This window comes from Myotis yumanensis, unplaced genomic scaffold (genome assembly GCF_028538775.1).
Source record: "Myotis yumanensis isolate MYYU_CA2020_CCGP unplaced genomic scaffold, mMyoYum1.0.hap1 SCAF_2, whole genome shotgun sequence".
NCBI classification, from domain to species: domain Eukaryota; kingdom Metazoa; phylum Chordata; class Mammalia; order Chiroptera; family Vespertilionidae; genus Myotis; species Myotis yumanensis.
The window spans coordinates 91,610,178-91,628,315 of record NW_027223753.1 but is presented as its reverse complement, the minus strand read 5'-3'; the positions used below and the strand labels follow the sequence as shown (position 1 = coordinate 91,628,315).

The 18,138-nt window shown below is 46.8% G+C and overlaps 1 protein-coding gene across 1 annotated transcript; it reads left to right on the top strand.

The window, feature by feature from the left end:
- The first annotated feature begins 391 nt into the window (after nt 1-391).
- PPP1R3G (protein phosphatase 1 regulatory subunit 3G) lies at nt 392-2,622 on the top strand. Its single transcript, XM_070403454.1, has one exon. It carries the CDS (start codon nt 467-469, stop codon nt 1,529-1,531), a length of 1,065 nt encoding a protein of 354 aa, XP_070259555.1. The 5' UTR covers nt 392-466; the 3' UTR covers nt 1,532-2,622.
- Nucleotides 2,623-18,138: the final 15,516 nt, after the last annotated feature.

Here is an 18,138-nt window from a genome sequence, read left to right as displayed (position 1 = left end):
GGCTGGAGGGAGGCTGCTCACACCAGTGTCCACGAAAGCTGAGCGCGAGTTCATCCAGGAGTTCCCGAGGCCCCGCTGGGGTGGGAGGGAGGTGAAACGGGCCCCCGACTTCAGAAAGCCGCCTCCCACTTGCCACCGGGATATTCGGAAACCCCGCCCGCGAGCCCTGGCCCCGCGCCGCCAGCCTCCAGGTGTTCCGCGGCCGCGCCTCCCCGCCCCGGTCCCTCCCCGGTCACCCGCAGGTTCAATCCCGGGGCGGCCAGGCCGGGAGCCGGCCCCTGGCCGCATCCCCCTCCCACTCCGTCCAGGCGGCAGCCGCTAAAACCCCGAGGCTCCCACGTGGAACTCCTTCTTCTCTGAGCCCGAGGTGGGCGCACGCTGTGGACGACTCCAAGGTGTTAAGTCTCCAGAAGAGTGTTGAGCCGGGGGTTCGCAACCCGGATAGGTCCCGAGGACTGGCTGCTTCATGGAGCCCCAGGGGGCGCAGCAGCTAACTTTGGAGCCGCCGGGACCCGCGCCCTTTGGAGAACCCCCACCAGCCCAGGAGCTGCCCGCCGCGGGGGTCCTCTGCCTGGAGGGTGGCAGGGACGGCGGCAGCGTAGCGGAGTCGGGGAGCCCCGACGCCGAGCCCTTGTCCCCCGAGGAGGAGGCTGTCCTCCGAGAGCAGGAGGAGCTGCTGGCGTGCCGCCGCCGCCGCCGCGCGCGGTCCTTCTCGCTGCCCGCCGACCCGATCTTGCAGGCGGCCAAGCTCCTGCAGCAGCGCCAGCAGCTTGGCCTGGGGCTGGACGCGGAGGGCGGCGAGAGGGCCGAGGACACGCCGCACAGCCCGGGGGGCTGCTGCGCCAAGTGCAAGAAGCGAGTGCAGTTCGCGGACGCGCTGGGGCTGAGCCTGGCCAGCATTAAGCACTTCAGCGAGGCCGAGGAGCCGCGGGTGCCGCCGGCCGTGCTCTCCCGCCTCCGCAGCTTCCCCATGAGCGCCGAGGACCTGCAGCAGCTCCCGAGCCTGCTGGCGGCGGCCAGCGCGCCCCTCGCGGCGCCGCCTCCACGGCTCCGTCCTCTCTTCGAGCTGCCCGGGCCGGGCGCGGCGGCCGAGCGCCTGCGGCGGCAGCGCGTGTGCCTGGAGCGCGTGCACTGCTCGGCGCCCGGGGGCGCGGAGGTGACAGGCTCGGGACGGGTGCTGGGCTGCCCCGGGCCGAGGGCCGTGGCCGTGCGCTACACTTTCACTGAATGGCGCTCCTTCCTGGATGTGCCCGCCGAACTGCAGCCTGAGCCCGTGGAGCTACAGCGGCGGGAGACGCCGTCGGGGGAACCTGGGCCCGGGGACGCCGAGGAGGAGCAGAGCGCAGAGCGCTTCCACTTCTCCCTGTGCCTGCCCCCGGGTCTGCAGCCCGAGGAGGGGGAGGACATAAACGCGCCGGACATCGCCGTCCACTTCGCAGTCTGCTACCGCTGCGCCCAAGGCGAGTACTGGGACAACAACGCGGGGGCCAACTACACGCTGCGCTACGCGCGCCCCTCGCACTCCCCCTGACCGGCCCGCCCGCCCTCGGCCCCGCGGCGCCAGAACCCCCGGAGGGACCGTGGGACGGGAGCCGCGCTGGGTGACTTGCCCGGACGCTTTGCTGAGCGTCGTCCACCTGGAGTGTGGGGAGCGCGGAGGGAAAGGAGGGAGCCTCTCAGTGGTGAGTCGCACCCAGACAGATCCTGTGGCCAAGCACGGTGAGCCCGGGCAAAGCACCGGCCGGTTTCCCCATCGGTCGGGCCTTCCTAGCGGATCTCTCGGATTCTACCCCAGCCTCAGAATGGAAGGAAACCCTCAAGACAATGACCAGGAGTTTTCGCCACGAAAAAGGCTCCTGACAACTGAGCAAGGCTGTAAGACCTTTGGATGTGCTTTTAACTGTAGACATCGTGTTTTAGCCTTTGCAGCTTGTTGGAGACCCCTGTTTCAGGGAGAGGACGAAGCATCCCGCCCGCCACATTGCCCCTAAGGAAGGCACTGGGACTGTGGGTGCACGATGGAGCCCGGAGAGGGGGCGGGGGTGGTTGGGGCGTTTCTCAGAGAAAACCCGTGAGGCCTTAGCCCGCGGTCCTTTTCTCTTAACCGGACTCGGGAGAAGTTGGCCCAGACTTGCCGTTATTTACTTGTGCCTTTGTATAAATATGTCCTTTAAGAAAGTAAAGGCCTCTTGCACACCCTTTACGCTGCACTTTGTATTTCAGCTCCTGGGGATTTGAGAGGTCTTGGCAGACAGGCTAGCTTCTTCAGCTAATGATGCATCAGTTTAACAGTAGTTAAGCAACGTTAATTCTAAATTTCCTTTCTTCCATCCCGCCTGTCTGCTGTAAAGGTCCAAATTTCCCATACTGGGGGGAAAATGTTCTTCCAAATGTTTTGTGGCAGGAATTTGATCACAGAAAAATATAAACATGGTCTAATAAGTTTGGTCTAAATTCTAAAGAGCTGCCAATTATGTGACGATTTCCCGATCTTCTCTGCTGAACTTCCTTGTGATTAAAATAACCCTTATCAATGGGTGTTTTAAACGTTGAAACATTTTTCTGTCCCCCGCCAAAATAAGAAGGTGGTGAATTAAAACACTAGAGTAGTAATCTGGTGGACCTTGGCTATGAGGGGCAGGGCGGGGGGTGGGGGTGAGATGGGGGGGAGCTGGCCCCTTGTCCCCAACCTCCTTTGTGGAGGCAGAGCACATACCAGCTGCTAGCATCCTCTGGGCCAGCAGCAGACAGGGAAGCTGGATTCCACGTGGAGAACTGGGGGGTGAAAACGTGGCTTTCTGTCCCACTCAGAGCCACAGCAGGTAGTGGTGACTTGCTAGATGATGAAAGATGCCCAGCAAAAAAAAAAAAAAAAGCTGTTCAGAACTAGATGAGTGTCCTGCACAGGGCAGGACTGTGGGCACAGGGTCTGGCCACTGATGGCTGTGGATGCCAAGATGAGGTGGCCATGCATGAGCAGGGCGGGGCCGAGGGGGCATCCTGAATGAGGACTTGGTTCCTTCACACCTTGGTCATCCTTTAGTAATTTGTCTTTCCCTAGTTTTCATCTTTTCCTGCACAGGACTAGTATAATGAATCTGTTTTGTAATGGTCATCTTTGAGGAGTGAAGGGTGGTTTCACTACTGAGTAAGGGTGGGCATATGCATCCTGTGGCCACATTCAGCCTGGTGCCTGCTCTGGTAGGGCCTGAGAGCTAAGAATGATTTTTATATTTTTAAACAGTCGAAAAATTCAAAAGAATACTATTTTGTGAGACATGAGAATTATATGAGATTCAGATTTCAGTGTCCTTAAACAAGATTTTATTGGAACACAGCCATGGACATTCATTTACATGCATCTATGATTGCTTTTCTGCTACAAGAGCAGAGCTGAGGAGATGCAACAGAAACCATATGGCAAATTCTAAAATATTTACTATCGACCTTTATAGAACGTTGAGCAAGCCCTGCTCTAGAGAAGCAGTATTTTTTAAATATATGTTTTTTTTTAAAAATATATGTTGTTTTTTTAAAATTGCTTTTTAGAGAGAGAGGAAGGGAGAGGGATACAGAGATAGAAACATCAACAATGGATCAGCTGCATCCTACACACCCCCTACTGGGGATCAAGCCCACAACCCCTGGCATATATGCTGATCAGGAATGGAACCATAAGCTCCTGGTCCATAGGTCAATGCTCACCCATTGAGCCACACCAGCCGGGCCAGAAGCAATATTTTTTAAACATTATATGTTGACAGTTATACCTAATAAAGAAGTTAAACTTTTAATAAAATTTGCCACATGAAATATACCTCCTTTTAGTAAAGGTTGAACTGTTTACATTATTCTTGGTTAGAATAAACACTGCATTACCAATTTACAATTATTACTGTACTGGGGAGGGGAATCAACCTGTTGCCTTCTTTCATCTGTTAAGCTAATAATAAAAAGGTGCTTTTCAAAGTGAGTGGCCATAGCATTTATTTGAGATCAAAGAATAGCTATTTGGGATGCACTGATTCAGGCAAAAGCCCAAATACTGTTCCAGTCAGGAGACAATGGCAAGGATATTTATGAAAAGGGAAGCGGAACAATTACATCAACAGGAGGGAAGCATTGCTATTGGCACAGATTACATAACAGGGATGCTCATTTTGAACAATGTTTTTAATTTTCAGTCTAATAGTCATAATTACTCTTTTCTTTGCAAATGGTTTTTTGGGGACAATGTTGCTTTAGGCCCAGTCCAAAAGTTATTTGCCCTGTTTTAATATTTCAGAGGTCTGAGGTAATACATGCAAGCAGTTTCTCTGGCATGACAGCTTTGGCTCCATTTTAAAATGGCTCCATTTATTATTTTTTGACACATCGATGAAATAATAAATCAATGCACCTGAAATGTAGCACCCATCTGAATTAACATCAAGCTACAAAAACTGCCACATATTTTTGTGCCTCAAAATGGATGTCTTGAGCTCTAGAAATATGTAGTTTGAACTCTGGTTTCAAGACTTCCCTTTTGACTGTAGCAGTGTTTGTCAAAGTACTTGATCATGGAAAAATTTTAAAATAGTAACTTACTTGTGAAAAGCCGCCAGAAGTTAATGAATTTATAATTGGAGTAAAGCAGATTAAAAAATGGTCACATAGGTGAAATGATGAATTCTTAATTCACATATACTTATAAGAGCTTTATAACAGTTAAAATAAGCAATTATTAGAATTATCTTATTTTTTTTGTTACTAACTACAAAAGTAGTCCTCTTCTCATGCAATATTTAGTATTGGGTCTGGTATATCATTTCTTTCTCTCTTTTTTGTTGTTAATCCTCACCTGAGGATATTTTTCCATTGATTTTTAGAGAGAGTGGAAGGGAGAAGGAGAGACAAAGAGAAACATTGATGTGAGAGAGACACATTGATTGGCTGCCTCCTGCACACACCCTGACCAGGGCCAGGGAACCTGCAACCGAGGTATGTGCCCTCGACCAGAATTGAACCTGACACCCTTCAGTCTGAGGGCAGACGCTCCATCCAACTGAGCCAAACCAGCTAGGACTATCATTTCTTTTTGAATAGTGTTTTATTGCATAATAACAACACCTAAGTACATTTTACATTTTTCTTATGTGTTTATGAATACATTTTAGTTGAAAAGTATTGATAATGTATATGGCCTATAACTCAGATTGAAATGCTGGTTTATATGGTAATGATGCATTATTTTTATTATTTTTAAATTTTATTTAAAATTAAATTAGGATCCCAATATAATGATAAAAGTAAATCTAGAATAAAACACATAAGACATGGGTTTTTAAGAGGGATGTACAGCAACTTTCCTATTCTCATAAATAACTACTGATTTTCAAAAGTATAATTTGGAATCCAAACCATTAATTTTAAAAGTACTTGTTTCATAATATAACAAATACAAAATGTGGCTGTTAGGAAACGGAATCTAGCTTTGCTCTCCCCCAAATCTTAGAGAACAGCTTTTTTAAGGTTCAGAATTGTGTGAAATATTTTGAACACCCAGTCTTTCTGCACATGGTTACAGACCTTCAAAGTACTAGAATTGGTAACCTTCTAAATGTCTATTTTATAAAGTGCCAACTTCTTATTACAGACTGATAGCAAACATTTTGTAAAGAAAGGTAATGAAGTTAAAATAGGCTTTATTTTTTTTGAAAAGTTAGTTTTAAAGGGAGTGTCAATATTGACCAGAGTAAGGAAATATTTAAGAGTGTAGTTTCGTGAATGGAATGAAAACACACATACTCATTCCAAAAGCCAAATAGCAAAATTTCCACAATGAGGGGAATGCCTGGGGTTTTTTTTCTTTCTTTGCAGTGATATTTACCTCAACTTGAATAAAGGAGGGTTATTATGCTTAAAAATATAATAGCTTAAATGTTTTGCCCAGCTCTAGTGATCAGAAACCAAGTTCTCAGCTCGTTGAATTACTGTGGCCGCCACAAGAGAGATCTTAGTTTCTTCTTGTGGTAAGTGGGTGCATGGATCACTGGGTCTGGGGATGTTAAATGAAATGTGTGTCCCTATCTAAAGAGTTTCTGAAGCAGCAGCTGGGAGCGTGACAGTCTGTATGATACCGACGGTTAACAGGAAACATTAGATCATGGAGTCCAGAGATGTAGGTATAGGCTTCCAATTGCTTTGGTTATCACATAACTTACAGTCAAAGATGAAGGAAATGTGGTAGCCGTGTTCTGAAGGCCTGCCTGTGCAGCAAGTTCCAGGAGAGATGTTTAAAAGTACACTTTGCTGGGTATAATAGAAAAATGTAGCTATTTAAGCACAAAACAAGGATAGCTTAAACAATAAGTGATAGCTTAAATAATAACAATAACAAGACATTTAGTGTCTGCCTCTTTCTTTCCAGATAATATCACTAATGTGTGATCATGAGATATTTTGCCAAATCTTGGTTCTTCAACCCAGTTAGATCACCTGATCACTGTGAGGAAGGCACCAGACAAGGTGCCCTCAGGACCTGAACTAATCAGATGAAGGCAAACGCTGAGGCTTACACAAGAACTAGCTAATCAGCTTCACCCTCGGCCCTAATCCCTAACCCCCAGTCTCTGCCTTTAAAAACCCTTGATTAAAAACCATCGTGAAGTTTGAATTTTGAGTGCTCTCTCCCTTTTCTCTTGGCTTGGCGCCCTGCCATTTGTTAGGGTCACCCAAGGAGTAACGCACGAGGCCAAAATGGGTGAAGAATTATGAATTTATTAGGTCATCTGGATACCAGATGGGCTGAGCCCCAAAATGGCGCCAGCTCCCAAAGACAGGGAGTCAGAGGTTTTTAAAGGACTCTAGGCAGGCTTTTTATTTTTATTTATTTATTTATTTATTTATTTTTGCTAAAAGTATTACAAAGGATATTACATAAGTGTCCTTTTTTTCCCCCCCGCCCTTGACAATCCCCTGCCCTCCGTTACCCCCCAGTGTCTTATGTCCATTAGTTATGCTTATATGCATGCATACAAGTCCTTCGGTTGATCTCTTACTCCCCTCCCTCCTGCCCCCCAACCCTCCCTGGCCTTCCCCCTGCAGTTTGACAATCAGTTTGAGGCAGCTCTGCCTCTGTATCTATTATTGTTCAAAAGTTTGTAATGGTCTTTATTATCCATGAATGAGTGAGATCATGTGGTATTTTTCCTTCATTGACTGGCTTGTTTCACTTAGCATAATGCTCTCCAGCTCCATCCATGCTGTTGCAAATGGTAAGAGTTCCTTCTTTTTTACAGCAGCATAATATTCCATCGTGTAGATGTACCACAGTTTTCTAATCCATTCATCTACTGATGGGCACTTAGGCTGTTTCCAGATCTTAGCTATGGTGAATTGTGCTGCTATGAACATATGGGTGCACATATCCTTTCTGATTGGTGTTTCTGGTTTCTTGGGATATATTCCTAGAAGTGGGATCACAGGGTCAAATGGGAGTTCCATTTCCAGTGGCGGGCTTTTTCTGGGCGGACAATTTTCTGTGCAGGTCGGGATTCTGGTTAACTCCGAGGGGAGAGATAATGGTCTTAGCAGGTGGAATGTGGTCTAAGCAAGTGGAATGTCCATTTTGAAGTGCCCTAAAGGTCAGTTCCCAGGGGAGGGAGTATCGATTCAATTATTTGATCAGACCTACCACCAACACTAATTTTAATTTCTCCACTGCAAGCTCAGTGTTCAGTGTTTGGCTCTGCTGCACGGCGAGTGCAGGAACCCTCTTCAGTTGGGTGACATACGGAACAAAGTTTCTCCTCAGAACCCCAGGGTTTATGCATCAAGGTGGCTAGCTGGTTCCAAGACCTAACTAGGGAGGCCAGGATCCTATCTAGGGAGTGGGTGCAGGACCCAGGGAGCCCACCGAGCTCTGGGGACACCGAGGCATCACTGTCCATGGGCAGCAGAGCCACAGCCCAGGCAGCCTTCCTGCAGCACCTGGGAGTGGGGCAGGATCCATGAACCTTGGCCGCAGGGCAGGAGAACTCTCCCCTGTCAGCTGGGCAGTGGGCTCTCCCCGACCACACCCTCACCTGCTCAGCCTTTCCATCTGCCCTGACCAGGTGAGAGCTTCCACAGGATGTCAGCTCACAGCAAAGCAGCCACTGCTGCTCGTTCATTTTTGGAGTTTTAGTGTTGGGCTCTTTGTACATCATTTCGAGAGTTTCCTTAGTATACTACATGGGTTTTTTTTTTCATTCTGTTAACAGGGCAGTGTAAAGCTAGGAAAATTCCAGGGAAAGAGGAATAAGGAAACTGACACAAGAACGTTAAAACAAGACCAAACCTTGTGGGCAATTTGTAGCTGACTTGTAAATAACCAGCCATTATCTTCCCAAACCTAGGACACTTGAGAGCAAATGCTTAAAAGCTTCCCTGAGGAGAGAATGTGGAAAAGGAGGGGGGAAGGGGAAAGGAAAAAAAGGCAGTTTACTCCCTAAGCAGGAAAGTCAGCAGTCTCAAAGCTTGGCAAGATAAAGTTGCCAGGTGCTTCTCATGAATTCTGGGAAGGCCACGACAAAGTAAAAAGGGACCATGAGTCCGAGTCGGGTTGGCTCAGTGCATAGAGCAGCGTTTCTCAGCCTGTGGGTCGAGACCCCTTTGGGGGTCGAACGACCCTTTCACAGGGGTCACCTAAGACCATCGGAAAGCACATATATAATTACATATTGTTTTTGTGATTAATCACTATGCTTTAATTATGTTCAATTTGTAACAATGAAATTGGGGGTCACCACAACATTAGGAATTGTATTAAAGGGTCTCGGCATTAGGAAGGTTGAGAACCACTGGCATAGAGTGTCGGCCCGCAGACTGAAGGGCAGGTACCTCTTACCTCGGTTGCAGGCTTGATCGCTGGCCTTGGTCAGGGCGCATGCGGAGGTAACCAATTGATGTGTCTCAGTGTTTCTCTCTCTCTTTCCCCCTCCCTTCTACTCTCTCTAAAAATCAATGGAAAAATAGCCTCAGGTGAGAATTTTAAAAAACAGAAAGGAACCTTGAGAATTAATCTGTATCAAGATTTTCAGCGAGGAAATTTGAAACCTATAGAGAGGAGGGTATACAATGTCTTGAATCCCCACCCAACTGCTCTTCAGATTAGCTGAGAGCCCATCTGCATGCATTACGCTGGATGATTGATTTGATTGCCTTTACTAAATGTGCTTGCTTTAATTGCTTTAATAAATTGGCTTGATCACAACACAATCAAGGTCTCTCATTTAAAATCATTTATATGAGAAGACAAGCATCGAGGTTGGGGACAGCCCTCTCCCTCTGACTCAGAGGGCTGCCCGATAGCACCCTTTCTAGGGTCTCGGGGTGTTTGTAACAATTCCCTGGCTCAGCTGTATGTTTCTTAGGAGCATGTGGCTTGGGGCTACTGGGGTGTTGTGATCTGTGTTAGGTGTGCTTTGTCGGGTGTTCAGGAACAGCCTCTGGGGGGAAATGGGATGTTTTTTTTTTTGTAGCAGCATGGAAAATAATCAAATGTGCATTTTTGGTTCACACAAGGGGACAAGGGTTTAAAAGTGACGTGTGGTAACTTAACAAGCAACCTTGACAGTGAGCTTTTTGCAGTCCAGCCTTTGCCCAGCCAATCACCATGATGCCAGGGCCTGGACAATCTCCAGGGCTCAGGCATGTGCTCTTTGTAGTCACAGGGGCAAGGGGCTGGGAGCAGGGTGGAGCCTGACAACCTGGGCTCTGCCCAGTGATTCACCTTTGCTCCTACAGAGCAGTCCTGGCCATTGGGTGGAGAAGCCAGCCTGTGCCTGGAAGCCTGCTGGGAGAGGCTGACCCAGGTTTCTCTTCAGGACTACAGAATAGTAGACACATCTTCTAGGTGACCTGCAATGCTTTCTCATTCCTTTACCGACTTGCTTTAGCTGACTGGGAAGACTATCACACTATAGCCCTAAATGGTCCTAAGTTATCCAAGGGCTGATTGTTGGACTGCTAAATACGATAACTTTAGGCTCATTAGGATTTTAAACTCCTTTAAATCTTTTTGGTAGACATTGCATTTTCATTTTGTGGAGTTTAGTTCTCTGAGCAGACAAATTTTGGCAAGGAAAGAACAGAGTCACATTTCAGCTGAAAGCAGATTTTTTGAGATGGCAAATATCAAGGGCTTTGCCTAAAGAATCTAACAGACAAACAGAAATCGATGTAAGTCAAGAGTTCAGAGCCAGTTCAACTGGGAAAGCTACAAACATTTCTGGAAAGCAAAGGTACTTTAGAGTAACTTACAGATATTTGAAGAAATGAGGCCAGTATAATGTTTACTCCTCCCATTCATGTTGTTGGCATTGCTCAGGTCTTTGAAACTGGTTCTCTGAAGTCATTTCCCAAGGACAGTCAACAGCATCCTAACGTATCCTGAATGGAAAATTAGGTCTGAAAATCAGAATTGAATAAAGATTGAAAGCAGGTAGATTTATTTATTTATTTATTTATTTTTAAAATATATTTTATTGATTTTCCACAGAGAGGAAGGGAGAGGAACAGAGAGTTAGAAACATCGATGAGAGAGAAACATCGACCAGCTGCCTCCTGCACACTCCCCACTGGGGATGTGCCCGCAACCAAGGTACATGCCCTTGACTGGAATCGAACCCGGGACCTTTCAGTCCACAGGCTGACGCTCTATCCACTGAGCCAAACCAGTCAGGGGAAAGCAGGTAGATTTAAATTCATGAGCACATCCCGCAGAAGGCTTTCCTGCAAATAGCTGCAGTTGTGTTGTGTTGTGTTGTGTTGTGTTGTGTTGTGTTATGTTGTGTTGAGGAAGCATCCACTCCAGCCGAAGAGAAGTTACGGCCAAGGGAAGCTAATTCTGTAAAGGGGCTGCCTCGTCTTGCTCTCTGGAGGATCTGTGGGCTCAGAACCTTGGGCCTTGATATCTTTGGGTGAAGAGCCCTTGTTGTCATGAGGCTGTTGTGATGCAGCAGAAGTGGCATCTTTTCACCCTGTGTAGGTGAAAGAGGTTAGTATTTCTCAAACAGAGTTAGTTTTTTTCTAATTTTTACACTATTTAAAAAGAAATGTGAGTTTCTATTCAGAACCATTTTAGATCACCGAGAACATTCCACTTGTGCGTTCCTTTCAGTTTGGTTAAGGGGCAATTGTGTTCTTATGCACAGACTTCAGACACTTTGTTTTTCAGCCAGAAAACCCCGAAGCCTGTGTGTTTCCCATGTCACAACTACTGCAGACCATAAGATTAGTGAGGTCTATTCATTTGCATTAGAATTGTGAGTTTATGAATCTGATTGAGTTTGGAGGTCTCTGGGACATCTATAAATTGATATTAAATGGATAATTGCAGATATTAATAGATATCAAATACAGAAAGTGCTTAACAATGAACTACATAATGTGTTCTTTTGCAAAAAAGAAAAAATAAATAACTTAGTACATATTTAAAAAGGTCTGTGAGTCCCCACCTTTGCCCACTACCCACCGAAATCTGAATTAGAGGTGGCTTCTGTTACCAGATCCTGAGTTATTTTGGACTTCGCTGTTTACCAGAAAGTCATTAAAAATGAATTTATATTGGTGCAACATGTCCCGAAACACTAGCTTTTTCTTTTTTTAAAAAAATGAAATATATTTTTATTGATTTCAGAGAGGAAGGGAGAAGCAGAAATAGAAACATCAATGATGAGAGAGAATCATTGATTGGCTTCCTCCTGTGCACACCCCCCATTGGGGATCAAGCCCACAACCTGGGCATTGAACCAGAGGTTCCTAGGTCGACACTCAACCACTGAGCCACACCTGCTGGGTGAGCAAGCAGCATCTTCCAAATGGGTTGTAAAGGCCTACTTCTCGAGACATGTCCTCCTCCAACCCCTTCAGACTCTGGCCAGGGCAGAAGCATGCTAATGGCCACTGTGAGGTTGAAGGCATAACTTTTAATGCTTCGCTTTTGGCTCTGCCACATCCAGTAGGTTCAGAAGATCTTACACGTGGTATCTTCAGTATCCAAAAAAATTTATTATAGCCATGGGTTTCTAAAATGACTTAGCAACATTCTTTATAGGCGCAGGTGTAAGAGGCAATGGTGGACGCGCGTGATAAATGACCCATTACGTGGCAGCAGGGGTTTGGGATTGTAGGGCAGAGAGACCCATCTTAATGAGTTGGAGTTTGTGTTAACCCACAGCCCGGGGATGTTAAGGTCCACTGCCACTGTAATGTCACTGCAATGTCCAAGTCATTTCTCCAGGGTCTGAACATGCAACAGAGCCTAACCAGGTGTGTCCTGAACCCCTGAGCTTTCCAGGGACACCGCCTGGGGAGGGCTCTGACTTGCCAAAGGAAGTAGATGAGGCCCAAAGCCCTGTGTGCAGGGTGGTTGCAGAGCTGGAGTGGAGATGACCCTCAGCTTTGCTGGCACTGTGTCTGCCCTCCTTAGCTGGAAGCAGATGGGGCCGAAGGTTCCTTTATTAGCCATGCAGCAGCAGCAAGAGCGGGTCACTATTTTAGACAGCATGTTTCATGCAAATACATTTACACAATTACTTCTAATAAAGTGAGAAAATAACCTCATTAACCGTTGTTTTAAGATTTGCTTGAGAAATATGGCCAGTGGGAAGTTTGGGATGAGTAATACATTTCTATGAATGTGAGCTTTGGAAATTTTTATTTAGTCCAAGAAGTACTGTAGTCAAACCCAGCCTCATGTTTCTCCTTAATTTAAAAAAAAGGAGAGCTATATCTTTGTGGTTTGAAACTGTCTTTTTAATTCTGAGGATTTTTTTTTACTTTGCTGCTCCATTGTATGGTTATTTTTTTTTTGTATGCATTGAATAAAAAAAAATGCTAAGTCCTAATTTGAATAAAAATCTGTACAGCGATTTGGAAACATTTTCAGTGGTCACACCAGTGGGTGGAGGCCAGGAGTGCTACTAAGATCCTACAATACACAGGGCAGCCCCCCCGAGAAAAGAACTGTCTGCCTAAAACCTCAGTGTAGAGGTAAGAATATTATACCAATATGGATGTCTTGGTTTTGACAATTTACTAAGGTTATGGAGAGATATCATCACTGGGAAAGGCTGTGTGAAGGATACATGGAAATTCTCTGTGCTATTTCTATAATTTCTTGTGAGTTTCAAACCATTTCAAAATAAAAAGTTGTAATAATAACAAAATGGAATTAAACATTAAAAAAAAAAAGAAAAAGAAAACCTACTGTTGAGAAGTGTATAGAGCATTGTTGGGCTCTGGCCAGGTAGCTCAGTTGGTTAGACTGCCATCCTGATACACCAAGGTTGCGATCCCTGGTCAGGGCACATACAAGAATTAACCAATGAATACATAAAAATAAGTGGAACAACAAATCGATGTCTCTCTTCTCTCTCTCTCTCTTTTCCCAAAGCCAATCAGTAAAATGATTTTGCCCTGGTTGATGTGGCTCAGTGGTTGAGCGTTGTCCCATGCACCAAAAGGTCACAGGTTCCATTCCTGGTCAGGGCACATGTTCGGGTTTTGGGCTCAATACCCAGTAGGGGACATGCAGGAGGCAGCCAATTGATGTTTCTCTCTCCCTCTCCCTTCCCCTTTCTCTAAAATCAATAAAAACATAGTTTTATTTTTTTTAAAGCATTAGCAGGTGCTACGCTAGTGCAGAAGCACACTCGCTGCCAGGCGGGGGCACGATGTAGGAACCTGCAGAGGCTCCAGGTGAGCCGGGCCTGCCCGAGCACCGCCTGGCCCTGGCTGGCTGTGCACCTCCAAGCAAGTCCCTTTCCCCATTTGAAATGGGGGCAGGAGCTCTTGCTAACTAGGTTGTTGTGAGTACAAAGGGAATTTACTTGTGAAGTGCCTGGCATCTTTAGCTCTCTCTCTCTCCCTCTCTCTCTTCCCTCTGGCCTCTGCCAGCTGCTTCTACTGATTCTGTTCTGAGGATAAATGGGATCTGATGTCATCAGAATGTAAGAAGAATAAATAAATTTTCCAATTTGGAGAAAAAAAATGCACTGGCCCCCTATGTTCTAACCAGACAAACTGTTCTTGTGACCTGGACAGCAAACATGCTGCTTATTTCCTGTTTTTCCTATGATGGGACATGTGTAATGTATGCATGTTGTTATGACATCATGTATACAACGTGCATATGCTCATGTGACTTATATCTGTTGCATTTCCTTGAATAGCTTCTGCAGAGATTACCCACCCTATCTTAAGAAGCTTTTGGGGGCCTCCTGTTTGTTGACTACTGTTCGGTATCATTGAACATCCATGCTTGTCGACCTTATGGCTTCTGTGACCGCCCTCTCCTGACTTACCTTCTCCTTCTGTCTGCTATCCTGTCCTCCAAAAACCCTTTACCTCCTTGTTCTCTTATAAAACTTGTCCCATTCTCTTTATACTCGCTGCAGTGGCCAGCGTTCCCTCAGTCAGCGCATCAGAAATCTATTCATTTGTTCAGCAAGTGTTGATGGAGCCCTCTCTATGTTGCAGGCACAGCCATGGCATTGGGATACGTGGGATTACGATGTGCAGGGGGCATGCCTCTCATGGAGCTTGCATTTGGGACAGAAAGACCTTTATGTGGACAACTTAAATCTACCCGTATAGGCACATTCTCTGCACTCACACTTCCACCTTCCACACATGTAAGGAAATGCCATTTTCCTTAATAAATCTGACACTCAGAGCCTTGAACTCAGTCTCTGATAGGGGAGGGCCATGTGGCTCTGCCTGATTTCCTTGGATGGGCCTCCCTCGTGGTGGAGGGTGGAGAGGTGTCTTTGGACAAAGGCTGCAGCCTCCCACAGTGGAGAGCTGCTTCTCAGGCTAGAGCCTGGTCTATTCCCCCTTCACCTCAGTCCTGTCCTCACACAAGTATGTCTAACAACATCCAAGGGGTGGGACTGTCACATTGAAAACCTGTTGCGCAGTTTCTACTGAAGCTGACCACACATAACCATCTGATCAGAAATTCCCCATATGTACAGAAGTGTGTACCTACTGGCACCAAGAGACACTATGAGAATGTTTATAGCATTGTTACACGTAACAGACAAAAACTGAAACCTACGCATTCAGCAGTCACAGCCAGCACCTGGAGATCCTCCCCTCCCCGCTGAGGCGGGCGGATGGACCTAGGGAGTTACAGATGCACACATGCCATCTCGCATCTCCCGGAGACAGGCACCACTGAGTGCAGCGGTGGGCAGAACCCCTGCGTCCTAATGTGTCAGTTATGTCCCTCTCTTGCTGAGGAGAATGGCTGATTTTTATTTGGTTGGATACCCATAGCAGGGGATGCCACTTGCCTGGATTATTTTATTCAATTCGAATAACGATCAGTTGGGGGCAGGGGAAGGGAGACACCGCGTCTCCCCTCCTGGTTGCTGAGAGGGATTTCTCCCACCCTGTGGCATATTGCCCTACTCCTCACTGCTGCCCACAGGGACTGGGGGTGGGGCGGCCATTGGGTCAGAGGGTGCGTCTCCTTTAACACCAGCAGGAGGCCACAACCTTGGCGCTGTGTACACTCTGCAGACTCACGCTTCCCTGGTGTAAAGGGTCTCCCTGGGAGTATGGACTTATCTAACCCATTTGACTCACACTTGGCAGTGCTGTGAGTAGCCTCCAGCAACTATGAAAATGGTATGACTCTACTGCCCCTCATTTTTCTCATTTCTTAAGTGGCACAAACTGGGGTTGGGAAGAGGTTGGGTGCTATTTATTGGCCTTCTCTTAGAGATTCCAACACAACTCTGTGAGGTAGGTAATACTCCTATTTTATAGCTGAAGAAATTGAGTCTCAGGGAGGATGAGTAATGAGCCCAGTGAAAAAGAGACTGAGCTTGGATTTGAACCCAGAACAGCCAGACCCAGATCCATTGCTCTGAACCACAACTGCTACAAGTGCAAACACAGATAAGAGAGCATATCTGGAGTTCATCCACAGGAAAGAAAGGAGATTTTGCTTGGGTTCCTCCTGGTCTCTCATGAGGGTGCAAGACATCTGGACCTCTCAGTATCTGGCAAGAACTCAACCTCCCTCTCCTCCTACCTAGGTCCCGTCATCAAAGTTCCAGCTCCTACTTCTCCTGAGGGACTGACACTGGGACTAGGTCCCCTTTTCCGTGGGGAACTTACCTATAAAAGATGTGAACTAACTTCTTGCAGTGGATCCATATTTCCATAAAACAGTATTGTTCAATGTTTCAAACTGTGTTACAGAAACTAAGTCAAGCCAGCTTGAGCAAACAGGAGAATTGGTTTGCTGGATGCTGGGCCTTCGTGTGGAACCTAAAGGCAGCTGGGTCTCTCCAGGGCCTGGAAGCTGGGAAGAGTGAAGCCACCTGGACTGGGAGGGACTCTGTCGGCTGTGTTCTCCTGCACGCTTCTCGCCCTGCAGATGGGGTTTCTCCTCTGCTCCGTCTACATGGTAGTTGGGAGATGGCTGCTGTGAACCTCCCAAGTCCGTGTCACTTGAGTTCCAGCAAACAGCCCAGATGGAACTGGAAGTCTCACCTGGCCGTGTCGCTCAGTGGTTGAGCATCAACCCATGTACCAGGAGGTCACGGTTCGATTCTCAGTCAGGGCACATGCCTGGGTTGCAGGGTGTGCAGGAGGCAGCCTATCAATGATTCTCTCTCATCGTCGATGTTTCTAACTCTCCCTTTCCCTTCCTCTCTAAAATTAATAAAAAAAAATATTTTTAAAGAACTATAAGTCTCACTCTGAGTTTTAAGTGTCTAAGAGAAAAATACTTGATCCACTTTGGTCAGGTGTCCATCCCTGTTCCATTAGCTTGGCTGGAAGTGGGGGGGTGGGTGGGTGTAGGATTATGATGCAAAGTGGAGGTCAAGAGCTCCCGAGGCCCGAGGGAGCAAAAAGGGCTCTCAGGAGATAGGCAGATACCCTAGTGCCTCTACTGCAGATCACACACACACACACACACACACACACACACACGTGGAATGCAGACATGTAGCGGTGCAGTGTATGTAGATGTGTATTTGCATTAAGGGGGATGTATTGCTGCCCTACATCTTATTTCAGTAAGGGCAACCCCATTCTGCCAGTCTTTCAGGATCAAAGTATTCCAGTTATCTTTGCTTCACTGCTGTTCTTTATTTGGTGTATCCAGTCTCTTTCATCAAGTCTGTCCTTTGGAAATAACTTGGATTCAGTCTTTCGTCTAATTCACATGGCTACTGTCCTCAGCCAGGCCTTAATTCTCTCGCATCTAAGTTACCACCACGGACTCCTGGCTGGCTCTCTGCTCATAGGCATTCTGTGTATCACTACGCAGTTCACCTGCTGCACGCTCCTATCTCTTGCTTAACAGCCCCCTTTCACACCAAATAAAACTCAGAATTTGTGGCTCAGGTGGAAGCAGTTTCTCCTTCTCTGATATGTTACCTCTACTCCCCCTTCTAGCTCTACTTTATCTGTGCCTCTGCTAGGTAACATCTCACTCAGACTTTGTAAATCTGTTTATATACACATCTTAAATACAGTGCTAAACATACTGTAACTCAGGAGAGAACCCACACCTGCTGCATTTGTACATCCCTAAGATATCTGACACCATTTCTAAATGAACGCTAAGGTAGCTAGTGGCTACTGCTTGTGTACTTTCTATAAAACATGGTGAAGATATTTACGTGCATTATGCATGTACAATCGTTACAGCTACTGTGTAAGGTAGTATGTGATAGATGAGTTTAGAGAAGCTACTTGCCCAGAATCTCACCGTCAGGGAGGCAGAGCTGGAAGATGAAGGCTTTCTGGGCTGTCTGCAGCATTCTGGCTGCCAATGGACCTCTCATTTTCCCCACAGGAAGCAGCATTTGCACCCTGTTCCAGTGCACACGCACCGTGTACCTGCCTCTCTCAGCCCTCGCATAGCTGAGCTGTCCATCTCCTACCCCAACACTTCACTCCCTTCCAGGCTCATTCAAACCCAAGGATCTTGGTGGTTCTCTTAGACCACACTGCCCTCAGGCACGCGGCCAGTTCAGCACTGGTCATTTCAGTTATTTCACATGTGTTTAGCTGTCTCCCAACAGTGAAGTCAGATTCTCACGGACTGGGACCCCACAATTGGCCTCCACCACAGGCTGCTCACTC

Excerpts from the sequence above, each read along its gene's own strand:
- PPP1R3G (XM_070403454.1), top strand. The coding sequence starts at position 467 with ATGGAGCCCCAGGGGGCGCAGCAGCTAACTTTGGAGCCGCCGGGACCC.